The following is a 25,406-nucleotide window of genomic DNA, read 5'->3' as shown; positions in this document are numbered from 1 at the left end:
CTTTGCTTCCAGCAAGTAGTGATTTATCAGTGTCATCAGGGCAGGTGAAATTGAGAACCCTAGGAGACCCATTCCCATACTAGTGTCAATGTGCATAGAGATAAGAAGTGGAATATCAAAGGAAGCCTGTATTCCAGTTCATTTAGCAGTTTTAGGTGATCAGCCTTACCTGCCCCCTCAACACGAGCAGAGGGAGGGTCTGGCAAACAGCTCATCCACAATGAGCCTGGAATCTAGCCACGCTCTCTAACGTTCCCTCTCCTCAAGTGGCTATGCAGCCTAGACTCAGTACAACCATAACATTTGAAATTAGTTCTTAACATGCCTGACACTGAGCAGACTCCTTGTTACTCCCCGGGGGAATTCTGCGCTACTGCGTGCACGCATATTTAATAAGCCCCTGCAGATTTCTAATTTTTCACGCAGAAAAAAAACGTCTGCCAAAATGTTGCTGCAGTTCCACCTTTTGCCCACCACAGGGTGCTGTGCCACAAGAACAGCAGCAGCACCCACCAGAAAATAACTTCTGCAGTTCCGCCTTTTGCCCACCAGAGGCTGCTGTAGCAATAGAACAAATTTGCAGCTCCCTGCAGCCAAGGAGAGAGCTGCCTTCACAGCGCTTGTCAGGACAAGTTAGGAGACAGGGCCTGTGGGTCAGAGAGGGGCTCATAAGGGCTAGTGGGGGGAGGACAAACCAGTTCAGGGGCTGAATGGGCAGGGCTGGCTTTAGGAAGTGCGGGGCCCCGACAGGGATGACCCAAAAAAAAAAAAAAAGTAAAAAACACCTTTCATTTCTTCCATGTATTATTTACTTTCCATAACCATATAAATAATAAAATTATATTACATACATTGCATAATGTATCCAGATGCATGCTAACCCTACCTAAAGTTCTTGACACTCCCCTCCGGGACCCTGCCCTATCCACCCCCCTTCCCTGTCCCCTGACTGCCCCCCACCGCCCCATTAAGCTCCTTCCTGACTGCCCCCCCGGGACCCTTGCCCCCATTCAATCCCCCTGTTCCCTGCCCTCTGACCACCCTGACCCCATCCACCCTCCCACAACCCCCCGAACTCTCCTGCCCTCTTCCAATACCCCCTCCCTGCCCCCTTACCGCGCTGCCTGGAGCCACTCAGCCGGGGCCGGGTCCAGGGTCAGGGTCAGGGTCCGGGCCCAAGCCGGAGCCGCTCGGGCAGGGCCGGGTCAGGGTCAGGGCCCGGGCCCAGGCCGGAGCCGCTCGGCCGGGGCCACGCCCGGCGCCACAGGGGCCGGGCCGGAGCCGCTCGGCCGAGGCCACGCCCGGCACCGTGCCTCCCTGGAACCCTCCTTGTGCGCCCCCTCCCCCCCCCAGCTTACCTCCTGCCTGCTGCTTGTTTCAGGCTTCCCACGAACATCTGATTCACAGGAAGCAGGGGAGGGGGAGGAGAAGGGGGGCGAAGCTTTCAGAGGAGGAGGGGGAAGGGGGGCGGAGTGGACAGCTGCGCAGGGCCCCATTCAGGGGTATCGGCCGAATTGGCCTAAAGCCGGCCCTGTGAATGGGAATGGAGACACAGGGCCACTGGTGGGGGGAGGGTGGGAGGTGCAGACACATGGGGACAGGGGAGGGGTGCAGAGCTCCATAGGGACAGAATGGCTGGGTGAGGGCACAGAGACACATGGGGACAGGGGCAGATGTGCCTGACTGGGAGAGGCTAGAGGTCAGTCAGGGTCTGCATAGGAGAAGCTCCCTAACAATCCCTCCCTATCCCCACCCTAAAACCTGTTCCATACTTTTCCCACCCAAAACCAACAGCCCTCCAAGTTCACACCCAGGCTCCTTCCCAGCAATTTACTTCCCTCTCCCTCAGCTCCTCTGTTACCCCTGACTCACTCAAGCCTTTGCTCTGCTTCTGAGGGGTGTGGGAAATATGGTTCTGTATTGTAGTTTAAATGAATTATTACTCAAAGGTCTGTACTAATATGCCTAGTAAGGAATCTATTTGTCAAAAAACATTTCCTGAATCTTTTTTGTCGTCTGTATTGTTACAGACATACTTGCTGACAGGTATTTTGAAATAAATGACCTAAAATAATTGAAACTGGTGTGATTATATTGTGTTATTTTGACAAATAAAATATGCAGAATTTGGAAGAATTTTAAAATAGTGTGCAGAAATTTTATTTTTTTGTTAAATAATTTTTAATTTTTTTGGTGCATAATTCCACCAGGAGTACCCTGTTGCCCATGCAGCAGCAGCTTCCCCTGTCATCCACTCAGCTGAATTTACTGAATGGAAGCAACTTGTTGAGGAGATGGCCCCTTATCTCAGCAATAGTTTGCCTATCCAGGGAGCCTGGGGTATAAATGTGCCCCCTTTAAGTACAGAAGCCTTCTAACCTGAATTAAATATGCTGCCACCATGGTGGCACTGCGGGAACGTCCTGCCTTGCAGTGCACATAGACACTGTTCCCACACTCCCGATGCTTCAGTACAAATTCAACACCTCTCTGCAGGTTTTCCAATGTGGGAACTCCAGTCAGGTCCACTGTGCTGAGACGCAGCTGCTCTACTCCCATTGCCTCCCACTCCTGTAATGAACACAGAAGGACTGAATCAGTCACCAAGCTTGGGGTGGAAGAGAGGGTAGGCCCCATCAAGACAGCAGGGAGGTATAGCAGCAGTGCAAGGGAGTAAAGGTTAGTGGGGGAAAATCAAGACAGGAACAAATCAGACATGACAGAAGGGAGAGAAAAATCTTTGTCATGGTTATCAGAGGGTAAAGAAGGGAGTGTAAACTAGACGCTAGGAACACAACTTTTGTGAGGGAGTTTTCCAGGTGAAAGAGAAAAGACTAAGTGACCCTTAGGATGTGTGAGTGAATGAGTTTGTTGTGTGGTCTGTTGTGGGGGCTGTGTGCGGAGTCAAGCATCCTGCTAGGCTGAGAGCTTACTCAGGAGGCTCTAGCCTGCTATCCTTTGATCCCTAACCCCTTTAAGATCCCTTGACAAGGGGGTGGGCTAACTCAGGGAGATCAGGGGTTTAAAAAGCCAGCTCCTAAGCAACCAGAGGAACGGCAAACAGGTGAGTTTAGCGAGGAAGTGGGCAGATTTACCTAACAAACATATTTTAAACTTAAGCCAATTACTCCCTTCTTTGTCCATCCCCCGATCCCCCAAAAAGCCTGCAAGAGTAAAAATAACGAAGGCAGAAGTCTATCAGCAGAGTGGGGCTATCCAGTTTATTGCATTGAGTGCTGCATGTACAGTTACCTGCCTTGTGGGGAGGTGCAATGAGTGTGCATGCAGTGCAAACAGCTCATGGTCCTCAGAGAGACAGCACAGACTCTTAAGGCCAGAGTGGCTGAACTGAAGGAGATAAGGAAGACAGATACATAGATGAGACTTTCCACCACACAATAGCATGATCCCATCCCCACTCTGACAACCTCTATGTTATTAAGGAGGATGAAAGTCTTGGAAGGATAACATCAAGCTGGAGCACAGGGAAACAATCCCATAGTTAGGACCCTCCTTCCAGATGGTATTATGGTATCCTCGCACACTGAGGATAACCCTCCTGAGATGGGAACCCCAATTACTAGGAAGAGCCAGATAACAGTAATAGAGGATTTGATTATTATAAACATAGATAGTTGGGTTTTTGATGATCAGGAAAACTGCTTGGTAAATTGCCTGCTGGGTGTGAAGGCTGCTGAGGAGGAGCCAGTGGCTGTGGTACATGTAGGTATCAATGAATAGGGAAAAGAGAGGTCCTGGAGGCCAAATTTAGGCTGCTAGATTGAAGTCCAGGACCTCCATGATAGCATTATCTGAAAAGCTTCCAGTTCTGTGTGCAGGGCCAGGAAGAACTGTGAGGTCTCAATGCATGGATAAGATGATGGTACAGGGAGGAGGATTTTAAGTTTATTAGGAACTGGGGTACCTATTGGGAAAGGAGGAGCCTACACAGGAAGGATGGGCTCCACCTAAACCAAAATGGAACCAGACTGCTGGCACATACAGTTAAAAAAGGTTCTAGAGGGTTTTTTAAACTAAGGGCTGGGGGGAAAGCTGACAGGTGCAGAGGAGTACACAGTTCAAGCAGAACCATCACTTAGGGATGAAATTATTAAAGAGGATAACTCTATATCCTAGCAAGGAGGATAGGAAAGAAGTTGGTACAGTACAGGTAGGAGCTATTGAGGAACAGCCAGATGTAAAAGAGGTCCATTTAAATGTAACACATGAAGACAAGCAACTGAATATTGACAAAATGTACAAGTGCTTACATACAGATGCTAGAAGTCTAAATACTAAGCTAGGTGAACTAGAGTGCCCGGTATTGAATGAGAATATTGATATAATAAGCATTATGGAAACTTGGTGACACACCTGTCAGGGATGGTCTAGATAATACTTAATCCTGTCTTGAGTGCAGGGGACTGGACCAGAAGACCTCTCAAGATTCCTTCCATTCCTATGATGCTAATCAATGGGATGTGGTAATACTGGGGTACAAAATATATAGGAATCACAGAGTAGGTCATGATGGTGGGAGAGTGGGACTAATATGTGAAATAGTCAAAATAAAAAGCTTAAATGAATTAAACTATACCACAGAATCTGTATGGATAGAAATGTCATGCTTGAATAATAAGTGTAGCAGTAGGAATATACGATTGACCACCTGATCAGGATGGTGATTGTGAAATGCTCAGACAGAAAATGCAATAATGGGGATTTCAACTAGCCTCATATTGACTGGGTATATGTCACCTCAGGAAGGGATGTAGAGTTAAAATTTCTAGACACACTAAATGACTGCATCTTGGATTTAGTCCTAAGCAAAGCACAGGATCTGGTCCAAGAGGTGAATATAGCTGAACAGCTCAGTAATAGCAACCAGAATATAATTAAGTTTAATATCCTTGTAGGAGAAAAAATGCCAAAGAAACCCACCACAGCAGTATTTAACTTCAAAAAGGGAAACTACACAAAAATGAGGAAGCTAGTTAAATGGAAATTAAAAAGAACAGTCACAAGAATGAAATGCCTGCACACTGCATGGAGACTTTTAAAAATACCATAATAGAGGCTCAAACTAAATGCATCTCCTCCTCCCCCAACAACAACAACCCAAAACAAGCAGGCAAGAGGACCAAAAAAAAAAAAAAAAGTGCCATGATGGCTAAACAGCACAGTAAAATAAGCAGTTAGAGGCAAAAAGGCATCCTTTAAAAATTGAAAGTCAAATCCTACAGGGGAAAATAGAAAGGAGCATAAACTCTGCCAAGTCAAGTGTAAAAACGTAATAAGGCAGGCCAAGCAAGAACTAGAAAAGCAGCAAGCTAAGGACACAAAAACTAACAGCATTTTTTTTTAAAAGTCTATCAGAAACAGGAAGCCTGCCAAACAGTCAGTGGAGCCTCTGGACGATTGAGATGTTGAAGGAGCACTAAGTGAAAACAAGGTTGTTGCAGAGAAGATACATGAATTCTTTGCATCAGTCTTCATTGCAGAGGATATGGTGAGATCCTCAGATTTGTCACCTAAAAAGAATGGCTCAGGTGTGGGGAAATGTCCCAGATTGAGGAGTCAATAGACAATTTGGAACAAATTGATAAAAAATAAACAGTAATGAGTCACCGGGACCAGATAGTATTCACCCAAGAGTTCTGAAGGAATTCAAATATGAAATTGCAGAATTACTAACTATGGTATATAACCTATTGCTTAAATCATCCTCTGTTCCAGATGCCTGGAGGGTAGTTAATATAATGACTATTTTTAAAAAGGGCTCTAAAGGCAATCCTGGCAATTACAGACCGATAAGCATAACTTCAGTACGCTTACGAATTGGTTGAAGCTATAATCAAGAACAAAATTATCTGACACCTGGTACGTCGGGGAAGAGTCAACACGTTGTAAAGAGAAATCATGCCTCATCAATGTATTAGAATTCTTGAGGGAGTCTTCAAGCATGTGGACAAAGGTGATCCAGTTGATATTGTGTGCTTTAGACTTTCAGAAAGCCTTTGACAAGATCCCTCACCAACGGCTCTTGAGCAAAGTAAGCAATCATGGGATAAGACGGTAGGTCCTTTCATGGATCAGTAACCGTTTAAGATAGGAATCAAAGGATAGGAACAAATTATGAGTTTTCACAGTGGACAGAGGTAAGTAGCAGGTTCCCTTAAGAATTTGTACCAGGACTTGTGCTGTTCAAGATATGCATAAATGAGCTGGAAGAGAGGGTGAACAGTGAGGTAGCAAAATCTGAAGACGATGCAAAATTACTCAAGCTAGTTAAGTCCAAAGATGACTGTGAAGAGCTACAAAAGGGTTTAATTAAACTGAGTGACTGGATGATAAAATGGCAGATGAAATTCAATGATAAATGCCAAACAATGCACATTGGAAAAAATAATCCCAACTATACACACAAAATGATGGGGTCTAAATTAGCTGTTACCACTCAAGAAAGAGATCTTGGAGTCATCTCTGAAAACATGTGCTGAACATTGAGCAGCAGTTAAAAAAAAGCTAAACAGAATGTTAAACTACATTAGGAAAAGGATAGAAAATAAGATTGAAAATATCACAATGCCCCTCTATAAATGCATTGTACGCCCACATCTTGAGTACTTCATGCAGTTCTGGTCACCTCATCTCAAAAAAAGATAAATTAGAATCGGAAACAGTGCAGAGAAGGGCAACATAAATGATTAGGAGTATAGAACAGCTTCCATATCAGGAGAGATTAAACAGACTAGAACTGTTCAGTTTAGAAAAGAGATGACAGAGGGAGGATATGATAGAGGTCTATAAAATCCTGAACACTATGAAGAAAGCAAATAGGAAAGTGTTATTTAGCACTTCAAATAACACAAGAACTAGTGGTCACCAGATGAAATGAATAGGCAGCAGGTTTACAACAAACAAAGAAGTACTTGGCAAAATACACAGTCAGCCTGTGAAACTCGTTGCTATGGGATATTATGAAGGCCAAGAGTATAACTGAGTGCAAAAAAGATTTAAATAAGTTCATAAAGGATAGGTTCATCAATGGCTACCAGACTCCAGGAGTCCCTCAGCCTCCAACAGAAGATGGGACTGGATGAGAGGATCACTCGAAATTGCCCTGTTCTGTTCATTCCCTCTGAAGCATCTTGCACTGGCCACAGTCAGAGACAGGATACTAGGTTAAATGGACCATTGGTCTTATCTAGAACATAAGAATGGACGTACTGGGTAAGAGGAGAGGTTAATACATTAAGTGGTACAGAGAAAGCCAATTGGGCTCTCCATCTGGGAACAAGAAGTGCCCTCTGAAGTTAGGGCAACAATGCTACAATCTGTGAAGAAATTTTAATGAAATGTAGAATACTCCTCAACTTCTGTCTCCTCCAATGTTGCTGCTCTCTTCCTCCTCACCACCATTTTTTTTAAATTATTTTGTTAAACTGAATGTTGACTGTCAGTTTCTGGGTGAAGAAATCAAGTCTCAATTCACTCTAAAAGGGTAGAGCTATGGTGCTATGTATTCTGGAATTTATTGCAGCAAGAGATCACAGTAGGAAACAGCTTTGTACATTCCACTTAAGTATTAAATATATTGTCTCCAGAGACACTACAAAGGATGTTACAGGACTTTCAACTCCCTCGTTATTTAGGGTGGGAACTAGTCCCAACTGGACAGGGCAGAAAAAGATTTCCCTTGTGGTACAGTATGGCAAAAATACATGCTGAGGGGTAGTGTTATTCCTTCCTCAGAGGCATCTGACACTGGCTGCTGTCCGACAAGAAAGCAGATCAGACAGCCCTTAACTCATACATTTCCATTTCTACAGCAGGAACTACCCTGCTTATTCCATATTCGCCAATCATGCATCAGGTTACTCCAGAGCTTCTAACTTCAACTGTTAGTCGCTTTCAGCATCTGATGTTATGAAACTGATGTCGCTTGCTATTGTCAGAAATACTTGGTTGTAACTGTGCTTCAGAGGTTCTCTGGAGCTTCAGTAATGCAGCAGGTTTGGATAACTCTAGGGACTGGCAAGGGCATAAACAGCCTTTCACAGATAGTTTCAAATCTGGCCCAGGTCACTAGTGAAAGTCCACCCACTGGAGAAGTACAGAACTCAATAGTTCAAATTTCAAACCATTATGGACAATTCTATCTTCACCTCACCAGGTAATATGAAAGATTGAACTGTCTTCTCTAACAGGCTGCAGGGACTGTGTGTTGTACCGCTCCATGCACATTGACTGCACACCCATAATAAATGATGGCCAGATGAGTACAGTTTCTGTTGGACAGATGTCACAGCTACAGTAGCTGCTAACTGGCCTGCTTCTACACATTCTCACAAGAGATACAAAAGTATCTCACAAGAGATACAAAAGTTTGGCCATGAGACCAAACACCTCTCTAACCTCTATCCGCCTCCTCAGTGGATTTATACTAGACGTGGCTCTTTCCAGCACTAAATTAATTTATTATTCCTGTGTTAAATGAAGGGCTGGGCTGAATACTCTCTTTCCACGAACCAAACTTCCCCCCGCAAACATTTTAGTATATAGCATTTAGCTCTGTTCAACTAGAAATCGTGTTAAAGCGCTCAAACTTTGCACGCCGAGTACAGGTTTGGAAAGCATTAGGGGGATTAGAACAGGGAGCGTCTCCCTTCAGGGGAGTAACGGCTCTTCCTGGGCTGAAAGTCTGGAGCCTTTCAACGGTCCAGGCCACTCTGCCCACGGAGAGAGAGAAGTTACCCACCCCGCTGGCAGGGCGGAGAAGTGCAGGGGCCCGTGACAGCCACACCGCAGCCTTGCCGGGGGACGGGGACGCTCCCCACCCAACCGCTCACACCGCCCTGCGACCCAGAGGAGCGGAGGGCCCCGCAGGTGCGGGGCAGGCCCCGTCTCCGGCTCACCTGGGCGGAGCAGCAGAGGAAGCGGGTCTCATACTCCTCGTTCAGGGTGAGCACCCCGCGCACGTTCTCCTCTTCCACCAGCTGCGGGGGAAGACAGAGTCAGAGCCGGCTGGGCGCGGGCAGGCGGGTGAGAGCCCGCGCCGCTCCCCGCCCGGACCGCCTTCCCCCCGCCCTGTGCTCCGTTACCCTGCGGCTCCGTGCCCGCAGCGGCAGCGCCCCCAGCAGCACGGCCCGGTCGATGCGGTGGAACCAGGGCCGCTGGGAGCCGGGCAGCCGCTCCCGCACCAGGGTGTAGAGCAGTGTCGGGTAGAAGAAGAGCCGGGCGGCCCCGGAGCCCAGCGCGACCGCCACCCCCATCCTCGCAGCCGCAGGGGGGCCGGCTGGTTTGCTCGGCGGTGAGGGGTGAAAGGAGGGCGGGCGAGTTCACTAGGCGGGTGGGCGGCTAGGGCGCGCGGACGGGCTCACTGGGAGTGCGAGCTGGGGGGGCGGACGGGCTCACCGCGCGGGCGAAGGGGAGTCCGTGGGAGCCGGACGGACTCACTACGCGGGAGAGGCCTTGGAGCTTGCGCTTTCTCCTGTCTTACTGCCCCCGGGCCCTCCATGGTCTCTCCCGGAAGCGCCGCCATCTTGCGAAGCCGGCCTGAGGCGGAGGGAGCGGAGAGGGGCGCGGGCGGATCCCCGGGGCAGGTGAGGGCGGCGGCCGCCAGGAGGTGCCCGGGCCGGGCAGGGACAGCGCGGAGCCAACGGTAAGTGAGACCCGCCCATCCCGGTTAACGGGACCGGGCTCCCCCTCCCTTGAGTCCCTGGTTAGGGGCTATCACGGGCCCGGGCCTCTCTGGTCCCCTCCCCATAGGGAGCCACCTGCTCGGCTGGTCCCCGGCCTGGTGCTTCCCCGCTCTGTCTCTGCCCGTGGGGCGGGTGGGGACTCGCTCGCTCCCCTGAAAGGGCTCCCTGGCGAGAGTTGGTCCCCGGGGAGTTTGGAGCCGCCCCCCGCTTGCCTGCTGTTCCGGAGTCTCAGTGCCCGGAGATATGCCCTGTGGCGACCCTGGAGCTGGGTGAGCGGCTGATAATGTCTCGGAGGCTCCCAGGTCCCCCGATAATCCGCATTTGTGGAGCGGGCTAGGGCCGAGCTCCCTAGAAGCGCCAATGGGGTGTGCGAGCCGGCTGTGCCGCGCTGTGTGCCCTGCCTGGGGCTAACTGCGCTGATTGGGGCAGGGGCCGTAGCCTTTCCAGAGCCGCTTAATGGCGCCGTCCATGGGGAAGGGGGCACTTTGCATGGATTGCGATGTTTCTGGCTACGAGGCGAGCCAATCCCCTGTAGAGTTCGTGCTCTGGCTACATCTCATGAAAACATTCCCTTGAAAATGCTGAAAGGAAACAGAATCGCCGTCCTGATATAGTTTTGGGGCTCACGCCCTTTAACTTCTCTGCGGTCTCCAGCTGGTGTCCAACAGATACTCGGCTCCAATCCATTTTTCATATATCTTTCCTGGCTCACTCAGCTCTGTTAGTTTCTTGGGTTGGTGAAGTGTTACAGTGGTGGGAAGCTGGATGAGATGTCATGTTCAGATAGGCTTTCATTTAGGGTGGGTAAATGGGAAGGGAGTAAGAGAATGAGAAAGGAGAAGTAAAGTACATAACGGAGACCTCTTTGGGGTAAATATGTGAGAAAGGCAATACAAGGGGAAAGACAGAGAACAGTGCAGGGAAAGAAAGATATAAAGACTTGGTGGAAGAGGAAATAGATAATAGGAAAGAAAATATAGGATGATGATGAGAAGAGAAAATAAGGTGTAACAAAAGCCTCGGCGAAAGAGTAAGCTATTTAGGAAAAAAAAAGTTTATTGAATTGGAAGTTGAAAGACAATGCTACAATAAAATATGTTAAAGAACTTTCATTTCTCTAAATTCAGGGAATGGTAGTGCTGGTGTTTTTCACATGTAAAATTGTAGGCTTGGTCCTCATGCTGGTAAGTGTAAGGGAAACTTTTCAAATGCTCTCCTTGTGCTGTACGGTCCCACTGCGATCAAGATGTGTTTGAGGTGGAACTCCCTTGATGTAGAAGAGAGAAAGCAGAAAGTTATGTATGAGGGGCCTCTGACTCTAATGTGTTTCTACTTTGGTCTGCTGGATTTGTACTTGATAACCTGATCGTGTTGCAGAGTTCATTATTTTTTCTTGGGCTTGAGAGTTTTACTAGATTAGAACCAGTGACTACAGTAATTGTCAAACTCATTACAGGTGCCTTTAAGTAACACTTTTTTATAGCTCAGTTTAACAAATGGGGTTTATTACACTGTGTGAACATCCTAAATCCTCACGTGTGCTTGCTCTCAGTGATGCTGTAGGCAGCCGTGTAGAGATATATATATTTAGTGCAAGAACGTCAAATATTTACATGAGAACGTAAGAGGGGGGCCATACTGGGTCAGACAAGTGGTCTCGCTAGCCCAGTATCCTGTCTTCTGGCAGTGGCCAGTGCCAGATGACTCAGGGGAATGAACAGAACAGGGCAATTATCAAGAGATCCATCCCCTGATGTCTAGTCCTAGCTTCTGGCAGTCAGAAGTTAGGGACACCTAGGGCATGGGGTTGTGTCCCTGAACAGTCTTGGCTAATAGCCATTGATGGACCTATCCTCCATGAATTTATCTAATTCTTTCCCGAACCAATTATATTTTTGACTTTCACATCATCTCCTGACAATGGGTTCAACAGGTTGACTGTGCGCTGTGTGAAGTACTTCCTTAGGTTAGTTTTAAACTTGCTATCTATTAATTTCGTCAGGTGACCCCACCTTTTTGTGTTAGGGATAAAGGGATAAATAACAATTCCCTATTCATTTTCTCCATAGCATCTGTGATTTTACAGATCTCTACCATATCCCCCCTCAGCTGTCTGTTTTCTAAGCTGAACAGTTCCAGTCTTTTCAATCTCTTCTCATATGGAAACTGTTATGTCTGGCTAATCATTTTTGTTGCCCTTGTCTGCAGTTTCCAGTTCCAATACATCTTTTTTGAGATGGGTGACCAGAACAGCACACAGTATTCAAGATGTGGGGGATACCGTGGACTTATATAGTGGCATAATGATATATTCTGTCTTCTTATCTATCCCTTTCCTAACTATTTCTAACGTTTTAGGAATCTGTTAAGAACTTTCTGTTGTCCTTTCCAGAGCTGTTTCAAGACCTAAAACTTGAGCAGCCAGTAGTGATGCAATTTCAGCACTGGCTGTGTTGGATGTTATGGGAGCCCTGTACCCCATTGTGTCAGATATTTGAAGCTGCTACTCACCTGGCTGCCTGTGGTAGGCAAGCTCCTGTTGTGTGGGGTTTAGGATTATATCCCACATCTGAATCTGCCCAGGTGCAGGTCTGCCAACACAGAACCCCATTGAAGTCAAAGGATCTACTCACTTAGGCGCATGGGTTGTGCCTAGATGGATCCAGTTGCAGGATCTAGCCACTAGACTCTAGATAGTTAACTATTTACCAGATAAGGGGCTTCAAGACATAGTGCAAAAAACACTTGAGCTCAGTCTACAGGAGTACTTAAAACTGTTGCTAGTACCAGTGCTGAAAAATGATATGACATTTTATAACGTAGCTGCATTCTTCCACAATGATCTCTGTTATAGATGCCATTTTATTTCTTGGCACCAAGATTCTAATATTGTATTGGAGAGTAGGATTGGGGCCCCGATCCTGCAAACACGTAGGTTATATCTACGTTACAGAGCTTATGCCGGCCTAGTCCCCTCATGTAGACGTGGCCTACATCAATAGAAGTCTTTCTGTCAGTGTAGGAGTACCACCTCCCTGGACAACATTAGCTACCGTGACAGAAGCCCTCTTTTACAGTGTGTGTATGTGTCTGAGGGGTGTGGAGAGGGGAAGAGTGGGAGTGAGTTTGTCAGCATGTCTATGATGGTCAGGGATGTGGGGGGGGTTTTCACAACCTGACTGACATAGTTATGTTGATATCACTTTTACATGTAGACCAAGCATTAATTATATACTTAAATGTATACATCTGAGTAATCCCATTAAACCAGCTGGAATTATTTACATGCATAAGTGTCTGGAGGATCAGGGCGTTACTTGTATTTGAATTCCCGAGAAAGCAGGAACTGTAACTATTGTTGGAAGAAACATCTGAATATTTTTGTTAAATTTAATACTAGTAAATCACTTTCAAATTATCCAATTTAAAATAATAAAAGCTGTTGAAAGCTCAGATATAGGTTTTAAAATTGATTACTTTTAAAGTGCTTTGTCTGCAGTGATGTAAAAGTGTAGAACTTGCCTTTCAGTAACTTACAGGCCATTTCTTTCCTACGTATTCATTGTAAGCTATAGATTGTCACTATGGTCGCTTCTTAGTTAATTATTAATTTTTTTTATTACCTTTAAGAGACGCTTGTTTAGCAACTTTCTTCTTTCTAATAGATGTAATGATTGGAATATCTCTTATATTGTGATGGAGTTTTCCTTTACCTCTCTATTTCTTTTGCCATAGATGCTACTGATTGTGGTCATTTTGAACTAGCCAGTACCAGACTGGATGTAAGGGGAAGGGGCAATCTCTTAGGCATGAAATAATCATGGATACTTGCATTTTTAGAGTGAATCCATAATTATTGCTTCTCCTCCCTCCCACTTTTCTACAGAGCCTTAACTTGTCTTTAGCAATGTTTTTGTCTTTTAACAATGCCTATTCTGTTAAATCAGCTTTACAGAAAACTTTTTTCCGGCCAGTACCAGTAGCAGTAAGGTAGGGGGACTTGCTCCTTCCTATTCTGTTCACTTCAGTAAGATGTGAACTTCAACACCCAGTTGACACTAAAAAAAGCCTTTTCCACAGTCCACACTTAACAGTTACAAGCCACGCAAAGCTGTGCATACCCTAAAGTTTTTAACTATGATTTAACCAGTGAGAGATATGGTAACCTTAGCTAGTTACAAGTAACACTATTCAGTTTGTGTTCATACAGCAGCTTTTCTGCCATCATAGTTATTTGGGCATCCATATCTTCCACTTTGCCTTACTATGGTTTTCCATGTATTCTGGGAAAACCTGGGCAGATATCTCATAGCTTGAGGACATAGACACAGAATGGCAAGAGCAGCAGTACATGGCGCAGTGCACTCTGGTTGTGCTAATGTATGGAGAGGAAGACTAGCTAACTGGTTACCCTGGACCTGCACTTTTCAGGTTATAAAAATGAGATACTGACAGTGATTGAGATATCAAAAGAAAAAGTGCTGGAACAAATTGATGAATAGCAGCAAGTCACTAGGATTAGAGGATATACATTCAAGAGTTCTGAAAAAACTTAATGAACTGCCAAGAAAAATCTGCCATTTCTCATTAAAATTAGCTGTTATACCAGAGAGCTAGAAGGCAACACATCTTTAGAAAAGTTGCTAGGGGTGATCCAAAGAATTACAAAATAATAAACCTTATTTTGATAATAGCCTAATTGATAGGAATTCTATTTAAAAATAGAATGAAAACGTATAGATAAATATGATATGTGGACTAACTAGCACACCTTCTGCAAAGGAAAGTCATACTCTAGTCCAGGGGGTCGGCAGCCTTTCAGAAGTGATGTTCCGAGTCTTCATTTAGTCACTCTAATTTAAGGTTTCATGTGCCAGTAATACATTTTAACGTTTTTAAAAGGTCTCTTTCTATAAGTCTGTAATATATAACTAAGCTATTATTGTATGTAAAGTAAATAAGGTTTTTAAAATGTTTGGAAACTTCATTTAAAATTAAATTAAAATGCAGAGCCCCCCGGACCGGTGTCCAGGACCTGGGCAGTGTGAGTGCCACTGAAAATCAGCTCGCGTGCCGCTTTTGGCACGTGTGCCATAGGTTGCCTACCCCTGCTCTAGTCTGTTAGACTTTTTAGACATGTTGATATTGTGAATAAAGGAGAATGGTTTGGATTTTCAAAATGCCTTTGACAAAGTCCCTCGGACTTTTTTCCCCCTGTTAAAAAAGCTAAATAGTCATGGGATGAGAGACAAAGTACAGTAATGGATTAGAAGCTGGCTGTGGAACTAAAAAGTAGGAATGACTCACTCAGTTTTCACCATGGCAGAAGATAAATGGGTCTCAAGGAAATAGTTTTTTACACTAATTTAGTTGTGGAAGTCACTGCAACAATATACTATAAAAGTAAAGAGTTTAGCAGGATTCCAAAAAGAATTAGATGTTTATACGGATAATGAGAACATCCACAGTTACATTCAGTAGGAAATAAAATAACAGAAGGGATGTAAACCTTCAGGCTTCAGGGCATAAGCCAGCCTCTGACAATGGTTAGTAAGAAACTTCTCTATAGGCAGACTCTTCCGAAAGTGTATACTACAGGGTTTCTTGCATCTTCCTCTGAAGCAAGTGGCATTGACCACCAGTCTGGTGGCAATTCCTTTGTTTCTTTCTAGTCCCATCCCTCTCCCCCTTTCAGACTCCTGTCCCAACCCATTTTTTCCTTAGTTTCTGAGGCTCCTTGCCACTCTTCACAGGAGTCTATTCCAGACACAAGCACTCTTTCCAGAACATCAGGCTTAGGAGACGAGACAATCCCAGCCACTCTAGAAGAGAGTGGTCTAGAACCAAAGACAGTCATTCGGAGGTGATTTCCACAAGACCGTCCAGTTCTCCAGTTTATAATATATGACTGCTGCTGTAACAAGCTGGGATGGACTAGTGTGTAGGTGATTATCTTTGCCAGTTGCAGATTGTTGGCCTCGAAACACCTCCGATAAGTGGTTTCTAGAGGCCTCAGAAAGAGGGTATATACTGGATCTGCTTAGTTCCCTTTCTTCCAGTTTTATCCATTTTCCTTCCTTCAAGAACCCTCAAAAACATGGGCAAAAGTAATCAGCTGTTCTTCATCTCCTGCACTTTGGGGTAATAGAACCAGTCCCAGCCCCAAAAAGGGAGCAAGGTTTGTATTTGGATTTACTCTTGGTCAAGAAGAAATGAAGCAGCAACAGGGAAATAAACCTGAAGAATCTCAAAAAGTTCCTGAGGAAGTGCAGATTCAAAATGGAAATGCCAAAGTCACCCTGACTACACAGAAGATTTTCTGTCCTCAGTTGACTTATAAGATGCAGACCTCCACATCCCCATTCATCAGTCTCATAGCAGATTTCTTCATTTTGCCTTTCTACCTCGTCATTTCCAATATAGATTGTTGCCCTTTGGCTCATCACTACCCCTGGCTATTTACAAAGATGTTTATTATCTTTGCAGTTACCCTCAGGCAGAAAAGGGGTTCATCTCTATCCACTGGCCGTTGACCCGTTGGTAAGGGATTCACCCAGAAACGAAGCTGAACAAGACATTTTGAGGACAGTCCCGATCATGGAGGGGAGTGGGAGCTGTGAATTGGGAAGGAAACCACTTAGGGTATCAGAGTAGCAGCCGTGTTAGTCTATATCCGCAAAAAGAACAGGAGTATTTGTGGCACCTTAGAGACTAACAAATTTATTAGAGCATAAGCTTTCGTGGGCTACAGCCCACTTCTTCGGATGCATATAGAATGGAACATATATTGAGGAGATATATATACACACATACAGAGAGCATGAACAGGTGGGAGTTGTCTTACCAACTCTGAGAAGCCAATTAAGTAAGAAAAAAAAAACTTTTGAACTGATAATCAAGATAGCCCAGTACAGACAGTTTGATAAGAAGTGTGAGAATACTTACAAGGGGAGATACAAACATTGAATCTAATGGCTCAGCCATTCCCAGTCCTTATTCAATCCTAAATTGATTGTATCTAGTTTGCATATCAATTCCAGCTCAGCAGTCTCTCGTTGGAGTCTGTTTTTGAAGTTTTTCTGTTGTAAAATAGCCACCCGCAGGTCTGTCATTGAATGATCAGACAGGTTAAAGTGTTCTCCCACTGGTTTTTGAGTATTATGATTCCTGATGTCAGATTTGTGTCCATTAATTCTTTTGCGTAGAGACTGTCCGGTTTGGCCAATGTACATGGCAGAGGGGCATTGCTGGCACATGATGGCATATATCACATTGGTAGATGTGCAGGTGAACGAGCCCCTGATGGTATGGCTGATGTGATTAGGTCCTATGATGATGTCACTTGAATAGATATGTGGACAGAGTTGGCTTCGGGCTTTGTTACAAGGATAGGTTCCTGGGTCAGTGTTTTTGTTCAGTGATGCCAGCAACCACACATCACTGACATCATCATCATAGGACCTGCGGACGGCAGACGGTACAATACGACTGCTAGCCGCCGCCGTCGTCCCGTGGGTGCTCCTGACCGACCTCGGTTAGGTTGGTCGGGGGCGCCTGGGCAGACATGGGTGCTCCTGGTTGGCCTCTGAGGTTGGTCGGGGCCGCCTGGACAAAAATGGGAATGACTCCAGGTCATTCTCTTCTTTAAGTTTCGTCTAATGGAGATTCAGTCCTGCCTGGAATATCATGCCAGCTGGAGGCTTCTGCCTCAGGCTGCTCTCTGTCGGCAGCACCGCGCGGTCGCACCTACCCCACCCTGCCCCTTGCTCCCATGGCTCATGAAGCCTGGACAGTAGTAAGGAGCAGTTCAACTATAGGCTGAGCAAGTGCATAATGGTGGTAGAATGTGCCTTTGGACGTTTAAAAGCTCGCTGGCGCAGTTTACTGACTGGGTTAGACCTCAGCAAAACCAATATTCCCATCATTATTACTGCTTGCTGTGTGCTCCACAATATCTGTGAGAGTAAGGGGGAGACGTTTATGGCGAGTTGGGAGGTTGAGGCAAATCGCCTGGCCGCTGATTACACACAGCCAGATACCAGGGCGGTTAGAAGAGCACAGCAGGGTGCACTGTGCATCAGAGAAGCTTTGAAAACCAGTTTCATGACTGGCCAGACTACGGTGTGACAGTTCTGTTTGTTTCTTCTTGATGAAAACCCGCCCCCTTGGTTCACTCTACTTCCCTGTAAGCCAACCGCCCTCCCCTCCCCCCCTTTGATCTCCACTTGCAGAGGCAATAAAGTTGTTGTTGTTTCAAATTCATGCATTCTTTATTAATTCGTCACACAAATGGGGGGATAATTGCCAACGTAGCCCGGGGGGGGGGGAGGAGGGAAGCACATGTGTGGGGTAGTTGTAGGGGCACCCCCTAGAATGGCATGCAGCTCATCATAGAAGCAGCATGTCTGGGGCTCTGACCTGGAGTGGCCGTTTGCCTCTCTGGTTCTTTGGTAGGCTTCATGCGGCATTGCTGTGGGTCCCTGTTATAACCTCTGTCCTTCATGCCCTTGGAGATTTTTTCAAATATTCCGGCATTTCGTCTTTTGGAATGGAGTTCGGATAGAACGGATTCGTCTCCCCATACAGCGATCAGATGCAGTACCTCCCGTTCGGTCCATGCTGGGGCTCTTTTGCAATTCTGGGGCCTGGTCTACACTAACCCCCCCACTTCGGACTAAGGTACGCAAATTCAGCTACGTTAATAACGTAGCTGAATTCGAAGTACCTTAGTCCGAACTTACCACGGTCCAGACGCGGCAGGAAGGCTCCCCCGTCGATGCTGCGTACTCCGCTTGCCGAGCTGGAGTACCAGCATCGAAGGCGAGCACTTCCGGGATTGATCCGGGATCGATTTATCGCGTCTTAACCAGACGCGATAAATCGAACTCAGAACATCGATTGCTTACATCCGGACCCGGATGTAAGTGTAGACGTACCCTGGGACTCCATGGTCACCTGTGCTGATCAACTCGCTACGCTGGCCAAACAGGAAATGAAATTCAAAAGTTTGTGGGGCTTTTCCTGTCTACCTGGCCAGTGCATCTGAGTTGAGAGTGCTGTCCAGAGCGGTCACAATGGAGCACTCTGGGATAGCTCCCGGAGGCCAATACCGTCGAATTGCGTCCACACTACCCCAAATTCGACCGAGCAGGGTCAATTTAAGAACATAAGAATGGCCGTACTGGATCAAACCAAAGGTCCATCTAGCCCAGTATCCTGTCTACCGACAGTGGCCAATGCCAGGTGCCCCAGAGGGAGTGAACCTAACAGGTAATGATCAAGTGATCTCTCTCCTGCCATACATCTCCACCCTCTGACAAACAGAGGCTAGGGACCCCATTCCTTACCCATCCTGGCTAATAGCCATTAGTGGACTTAAACTCCATGAATTTATCCAGTTCTCTTTTAAACGCTGTTATAGTCCTAGCCTTCACAACCTCCTCAGGTAAGGAGTTCCACAAGTTGACTGTGCGCTGTGTGAAGAAGAACTTCCTTTTATTTGTTTTAAACCTGCTGCCTATTAATTTTATTTGGTGACCCCTAGTTCTTATGTTATGGGAATAAGTAAATAACTTTTCCTTATCTACTTTCTCCACATCACTCATGATTTTATATACCTCTATCATATCCCCCCTTAGTCTCCTCTTTTCCAAGCTGAAGAGTCCTAGCCTCTTTAATCTCTCCTCATATGGGACCCTCTCCAAACCCCAAATCATTTTAGTTGCCCTTCTCTGAACCTTTTCTAGTGCCAGTATATCTTTTTTGAGATGAGGAGACCACATCTGTATGCAGTATTCAAGATGTGGGCGTACCATCGATTTATATAAGGGCAATAATATATTCTCCGTCTTATTCTCTATCCCCTTTTTAATGATTCCTAACATCCTGTTTGCTTTTTTGACCGCCTGTGCACACTGCGTGGACATCTTCAGAGAACTATCCACAATGACTCCAAGATCTTTTTCCTTATTTGTTGTAGCTAAATTAGCCCCCATCATATTGTATGTATAGTTGGGGTTATTTTTTCCAATGTGCATTACCTTACATTTATCCACATTAAATTTCATTTGCCATTTTGTTGCCCAATCACTTAGTTTTGTGAGATCTTTTTGAAGTTCTTCGCAGTCTGCTTTGGTCTTAACTATCTTGAACAGTTTAGTATCATCTGCAAACTTTGCCACCTCACTTTTTACCCCTTTCTCCAGATCATTTATGAATAAGTTGAATAGGATTGGTCCTAGGACTGACCCTTGGGGAACACCACTAGTTACCCCTCTCCATTCTGAGAATTTTCCATTAATTCCTACCCTTTGTTCCCTGTCTTTTAACCAGTTCTCAGTCCATGAAAGGACCTTCCCTTTTCTCCCATGACAACTTAATTTACGTAAGAGCCTTTTGTGAGGGATCTTGTCAAAGACTTTCTGGAAATCTAAGTACACTATGACCACTGGATCCCCTTTGTCCACATGTTTGTTGACCCCTTCAAAGAACTCTAATAGATTAGTAAGACATGATTTCCCTTTACAGAAACCATGTTGACTTTTTCCCAACAATTTATGTTCTTCTATGTGTCTGACAATTTTATTCTTTACTATTGTTTCGACTAATTTGTCCGGTACTAACGTTAGATTTACCGGTCTGTAATTGCCGGGATCACCTCTAGAGCCCTTTTTAAATATTGGCGTTACATTAGCTATCTTCCAGTCATTGAGTACAGAAGCCGATTTAAAGGACAGGTTATAAACCCTCGTTAATAGTTCCACAACTTCACATTTGAGTTCTTTCAGAACTCTTGGGTGAATGCCATCTGGTCCCGGTGACTTGTTAATGTTAAGTTTATCAATTAATTCCAAAACCTCCTCTAGTGACACTTCAATCTGTGACAGTTCCTCAGATTTGTCACCTACAAAAGCAGGCTCAGGTTTGGGAATCTCCCTAACATCCTCAGCCGTGAAGACTGAAGCAAAGAATTCGTTTAGTTTCTCCGCAATGACTTTATCGTCGTTAAGCGCTCCTTTTGTATCTCAATCATCGAGGGGCCCCACTGGTTGTTTAGCAGGCTTCCTGCTTCTGATGTACTTAAATATTTTATTACCTTTTGAGTCTTTGGCTAGCTGTTCTTCAAACTCCTCTTTGGCTAGTCTTATTACATTTTTACACTTAATTTGGCAGTGTTTATGCTCCTTTCTATTTAGCGCTGATCCCCTCGTGGGGAGGAGTACAGAAATCGATTTTAAGAGCCCTTTAAGTCGACAAAAATGGCTTCGTCGTGTGGACTGGTGCAGGGTTAAATCAATTTAACGCTGCTAAATTTAACCTAAACTCATACTGTAGACCAGGGCTCAGACACTTTCCCTCCACAATGGTTAGCCCACATGTTAATGAACACATGTTAATGAAAATCAACACAACATCTCCCATGGTCTTTATTTCTCAGGAGAGACAAGACAGACTAATTTTATTGGTAAAGGTGGTCAGAATCCTTGAGGATGTTTCAGTCCACTCCCTGTTGTTTTGGGGATTTTTGTGTTGTGTGTGGACACACTAAGGTAAGCCCTAGCGTACATGAGAGCTTGCCAATCTTTTCTGCTGTCCTACTCTGCACATCCTATCCCTTTCTGCCAGGAGAGTTCAGCTTCTTCATTTAGAGCATAATAAACTGTCTAAAATCTTTTGAAGATATTTCTTATAGCTGAGCTGGACAGGATGGTGTTTACACTGATGCCAGCTTCAAAGGATGGAGAGCTAACACAGAGGTGAGGTCAGTATAGGGAACTTGGACTGCAGAGAGGAAACACAGTATAAATTGGTTAAAACTCAGGGCAATTCATTATGGACTCAGAGCCCTCCTCCCATGGGTGAATAGCTCCCATGTCTTAATTGTGACAGACAACACCAATGCAATGGCGTACGTCAGCAGGTTGGGACAAAGTTGTCATCCGTGCAAAAGGGAGTGCACCTTTTGATCCCCTCAGCAGAGTGAAATTTCTAGTGCATCTGACCTCTGCATATTCAGGGAAAGATAACCATTGTGATGAACTGGCTAAGCAGGGAACAGTTAGATCAAGTGGAGTGGAGTCTTCAACCAGAAGTGTTTCAACTCCTACTGAGGAAATTCAGGGTCTCACATGTAGACCTATTTGCATCACATAAAAACTGCATTATCCCCTCCCTTCTTTTCCACCCAAAAGAGGGATCCAAGGGCAGTAGGCACGGATGCTGTCTCTCATAGGTGGCCAGTGGGCTTCCTATATGCATTTTCCCCTTGGTATTCAGATCTATCCAGAAGATCAGGAGGGAAAAAGCACTGGTAGTATCAGTAGCTTTGTATTGGCCAAGAAGGCTATGGTTCTCCAGTCCTCTTAACGTGGCTCAGACCAACCTCTTTTTCCTTTCTTTATGACATGGTCTGCGCTTGGCTCAGGATTTGTCACCCACAGCACCTGTGACTAACTGGCAACTGCCTGGTTTTGAGCTCTCAATTGAAAGAGAGAGGATACTTGGAAGGTGTCATCTCCACTCTGCTAGCATCTAGGAAAATTACATTTCAGGCTGAACACACAAGAGGCCTGAGTTTATCTTAACTAAATTGATTTTTAAAACATCTTAAGCCAGTGAAAACCCTTTGTGGACACACACATCAGTTTAAAACAGGAAATATTGGTTTAGCTTGTGCCAATTAATTTATCAAAACAAGCTCAACCAGTATAAGCCAAGTTTAAACCAACATGACTATGCTGTATTTTGCAGTGGTTTAACTAAATCAGTTTAAATTCATACCTTCAGTTAAACTAGTGCAACTTTGTATGTAGACTAGACCTAATACAGCAGAACCTCAGAGTTATGAACACCAGAGTTAAGAACTGAACCAGTCAACCACACACCTCATTTGAAACCAGAAGTATGTAATCAGGCAGCGGCAGAGGGAGACAAAAAAAAAGACACATGCAGTACAGTACTATTAAATGTAAACTACTAAAAAAAAAAAATTGCTGTGCTATCTAGTATACTTTCTTCACAGGCAAAGGATTTCTTCATGCTTGGATATTATGCACTTCTTTAGAGCTGCATCCTTATTTGTTGTCTGAGGATTCATTAAGAACCATATTGAGGTTCCATGATGAAGTGCAACAGCCTGATTCAGCATTCATTAGAGCATTCATTACTTCCAGAAGGTATCCGTGTATTTCATCCCCATCAAGGATGGCCTTCCTGGTAGTCATCACGTCTACCCAGAGGATGGGGTGCTTGGGGGCCTTACCCTTCAAAGAATAGTACTGCACATTCCAAAATAAAGTAGTTCTTCAAACAGACCTGACCTTTATCTCCAAAATTAACACAGTGTTTCACAGAGTCCGAGAGATCATGCTCCCTTCCTTTTGGCCAAAACGGTCATTCAAAAGAGAATTTGTGGCATAAATTGAACATCCATAGAGCCCTTAAGAGCCATCTTAAAAAAAAGAAAGCATTTTAATCCACTATTACAACGTGGATGAAATGACGCATTCATGAAGCTATAAGTCAAAAATGTCTCTCTCAGAAACCAGTATTGACACCTATTTGCTGAGACAGGTGCCTTTCGGGGCTGCAGGATCTTGTGCACTGTATAAGAATGACCACACTGGGTCAGACCAATGGTCCATCTAGCCCAGCTCTTCTGGCAGTGACCAATGCCAAGTGCTTCAGAGGGAATGAACAGAAAAGGCAATAATTGAGAAAACCATCCCCTATTGTCCACTCCCAGCAGTCACAGGCTAGGGATACCCAGAGCATGAGGTTTCATCCCTGACCATCTTGACTAATAGCCAGTGGTGAACCTATTCTCCATGAACCTATCTAATTCTTTTTTTTTTTTAATCCTGTTATAGTTTTGGCCTTCACAACATCCCCTGGCAATGAGTTTCGCAGATCGACTGTGCATTGTGTGAAGAAATACTTCCTTTTGTTTGTTTTAAACCTATTGCCTATTAATTTCATTGGGTGACCCCTGTTCTTGTGTTACATGAATAGGGCCATACCTAATTCATGGTCCACTTTGGTCAATTTCACAGTTGTAGGATTTTTAAAATAGCCAATTTCACGATTTTGGATGTTTATATCTGAAATTTTATGGTATTATAACCTTGGGGGTCCCGACCCAAAAGGGACTGGGGGGGAGGGAGTAAAGCTGTTGTAAGGGTATTGTGGGATTGCCACCCTCACTTCTGTGTTGCCTTCAGAGCCTCCTGCAGCTGGGGGAGGTTCCTGGAGGTGGGTCTGATCTCCCCCCGAGAGCGGCCATGCAGGGGAAGATGAAGTCCTAGTCCTGCCGCTGGAGTCCAGTGCATGGTAGGAGCCCCTGGCTATGGCACCCCCAGCCCTCCTCCTTCCCCTCCCCTACAATAGCTAGATTTCATGGAGGAGATCTTATTTTGTCTATGAATTAGGTAGGGCCCATACATGAAGGAGTAAATAACACTTCCTTACTCACTTTCTCCACAACATTCATAATTTTGTAGACCTCTATCATATCCCTTCTTGGTTATGTCTTTTCCAAGATAAATAGTCCCAGTCTTTTTAATCTCTTCTCATATGGAAGCTGTTCCATACACTTAATCAATTTTATTGCCCTTCTCTGTACATTTTCCAATTCTCATGTCTTTTTTTGAGATGGGGTGACCAGAACTGCACACAGTATTCAAGATGTGGGCGTACCAAGGATTTATATAGCAGCATTATGATCTTTTCTGTCTTATTATCTATCCCTTTCGTCATGGTTCCTAACATTGTTATCTCTTTTTGACTGCTGCCGCACACTGAGTGGATGTTTTCCGAGAAGTGTCCACAGTGATGCCAAGATCTCTTTCTTGAGTGGTAACAGCTAATTTAGATCTCATCATTTTATATGTATAATTGGATTATGTTTTCTAATGTGCATTACTTTGCATTTATCAACAGTAAATTTCATCTGCCATTTTGTTCCCCATGCACCCAATTTTGTGAGATCCCGTTGTAACTCTTTGGAGTCTGCTTTGGACTTAACTATCTTGAGTAATTTTGTATCATCTGCAAATTTTGCCACCTCCCTATTTACCCCTTTTTCCAGATCATTTATGAATATGTTGAACAGTATTGGTCCCAGTACCGATCTCTAGGGGACACCACTATTTACCTCTCTCCATTTGGAAAACTGACCATTTATTCCTGCCCTTTGTTTCCTGTTTTTTAACCAGTTACTAATCCACGAGAGGACCTTCCCTCTTATCCCATGATTAGTTACTTTGCTTAAGAGCCTTTGGTGAGGCACCTTGTCAAAGGCTTTCAGAAAGTCCAAGTACACTGCATCCTCTGGATCACCCTTCTCCACTTGTTTGTTGACCCCCTCGAAGAATTTTAATAGATTTCTAAAGGGAAATCATGCCTCACCCCAAAACCATGTTGACTCTTCCCCAACAAATCGTATTCATCTATGTGTCTGATAATTCTGTTCTTTACTGTAGTTCCAACCAATTTGCCTGGTATTGAAGTTAGGGTTACTGGTCTGTAATTGACAGGATTACCTCTGGAGCCTTTTTTAAAAAATGGTGTCACATTAGCTATCCTCCAATCATCTGGTACAGAAGCTGATTTAAATGATAGGTTATGTACTACAGTTAGTAGTTTTCCAAGATGGCCACCTGGTCAGCTTTCATACCTTTGCAAAATTTTACAGGCTAGATGTTC

At 44.9% G+C, this 25,406-nt stretch overlaps 2 protein-coding genes across 2 annotated transcripts in view; one reads left to right on the top strand and one right to left on the bottom strand.

Annotated features, from left to right (window-relative positions):
- The window catches only part of PTPMT1 (protein tyrosine phosphatase mitochondrial 1), a 12,178-nt gene extending 2,792 nt beyond the window's left edge, over positions 1-9,386 (bottom strand). The window contains exons 1-3 of the mRNA XM_024210902.2: positions 9,105-9,386; positions 8,919-8,999; positions 2,380-2,571 (exon numbers count right to left, since the gene is read on the bottom strand). Coding sequence (XP_024066670.1) covers positions 2,380-2,571; positions 8,919-8,999; positions 9,105-9,275 — 444 coding nt within the window. The 5' untranslated portion in view covers positions 9,276-9,386. The remainder of the gene's footprint in view (positions 1-2,379; positions 2,572-8,918; positions 9,000-9,104) is intronic.
- Positions 9,387-9,569: 183 nt separating this feature from the next.
- Positions 9,570-25,406, top strand: part of CELF1 (CUGBP Elav-like family member 1) — a 94,949-nt gene continuing 79,112 nt past the window's right edge. Inside the window, exon 1 of the mRNA XM_024215330.3 lies at positions 9,570-9,664. The gene's annotated coding sequence lies outside the window, so the exon portion shown is untranslated. The remainder of the gene's footprint in view (positions 9,665-25,406) is intronic.

This window comes from Terrapene carolina, unplaced genomic scaffold (assembly GCF_002925995.2).
Source record: "Terrapene carolina triunguis isolate 2854851 unplaced genomic scaffold, T_m_triunguis-2.0 Scaffold96, whole genome shotgun sequence".
In the NCBI taxonomy this organism is placed as follows: domain Eukaryota; kingdom Metazoa; phylum Chordata; order Testudines; family Emydidae; genus Terrapene; species Terrapene triunguis.
This window is presented reverse-complemented; position numbering and strand designations above follow the sequence as displayed.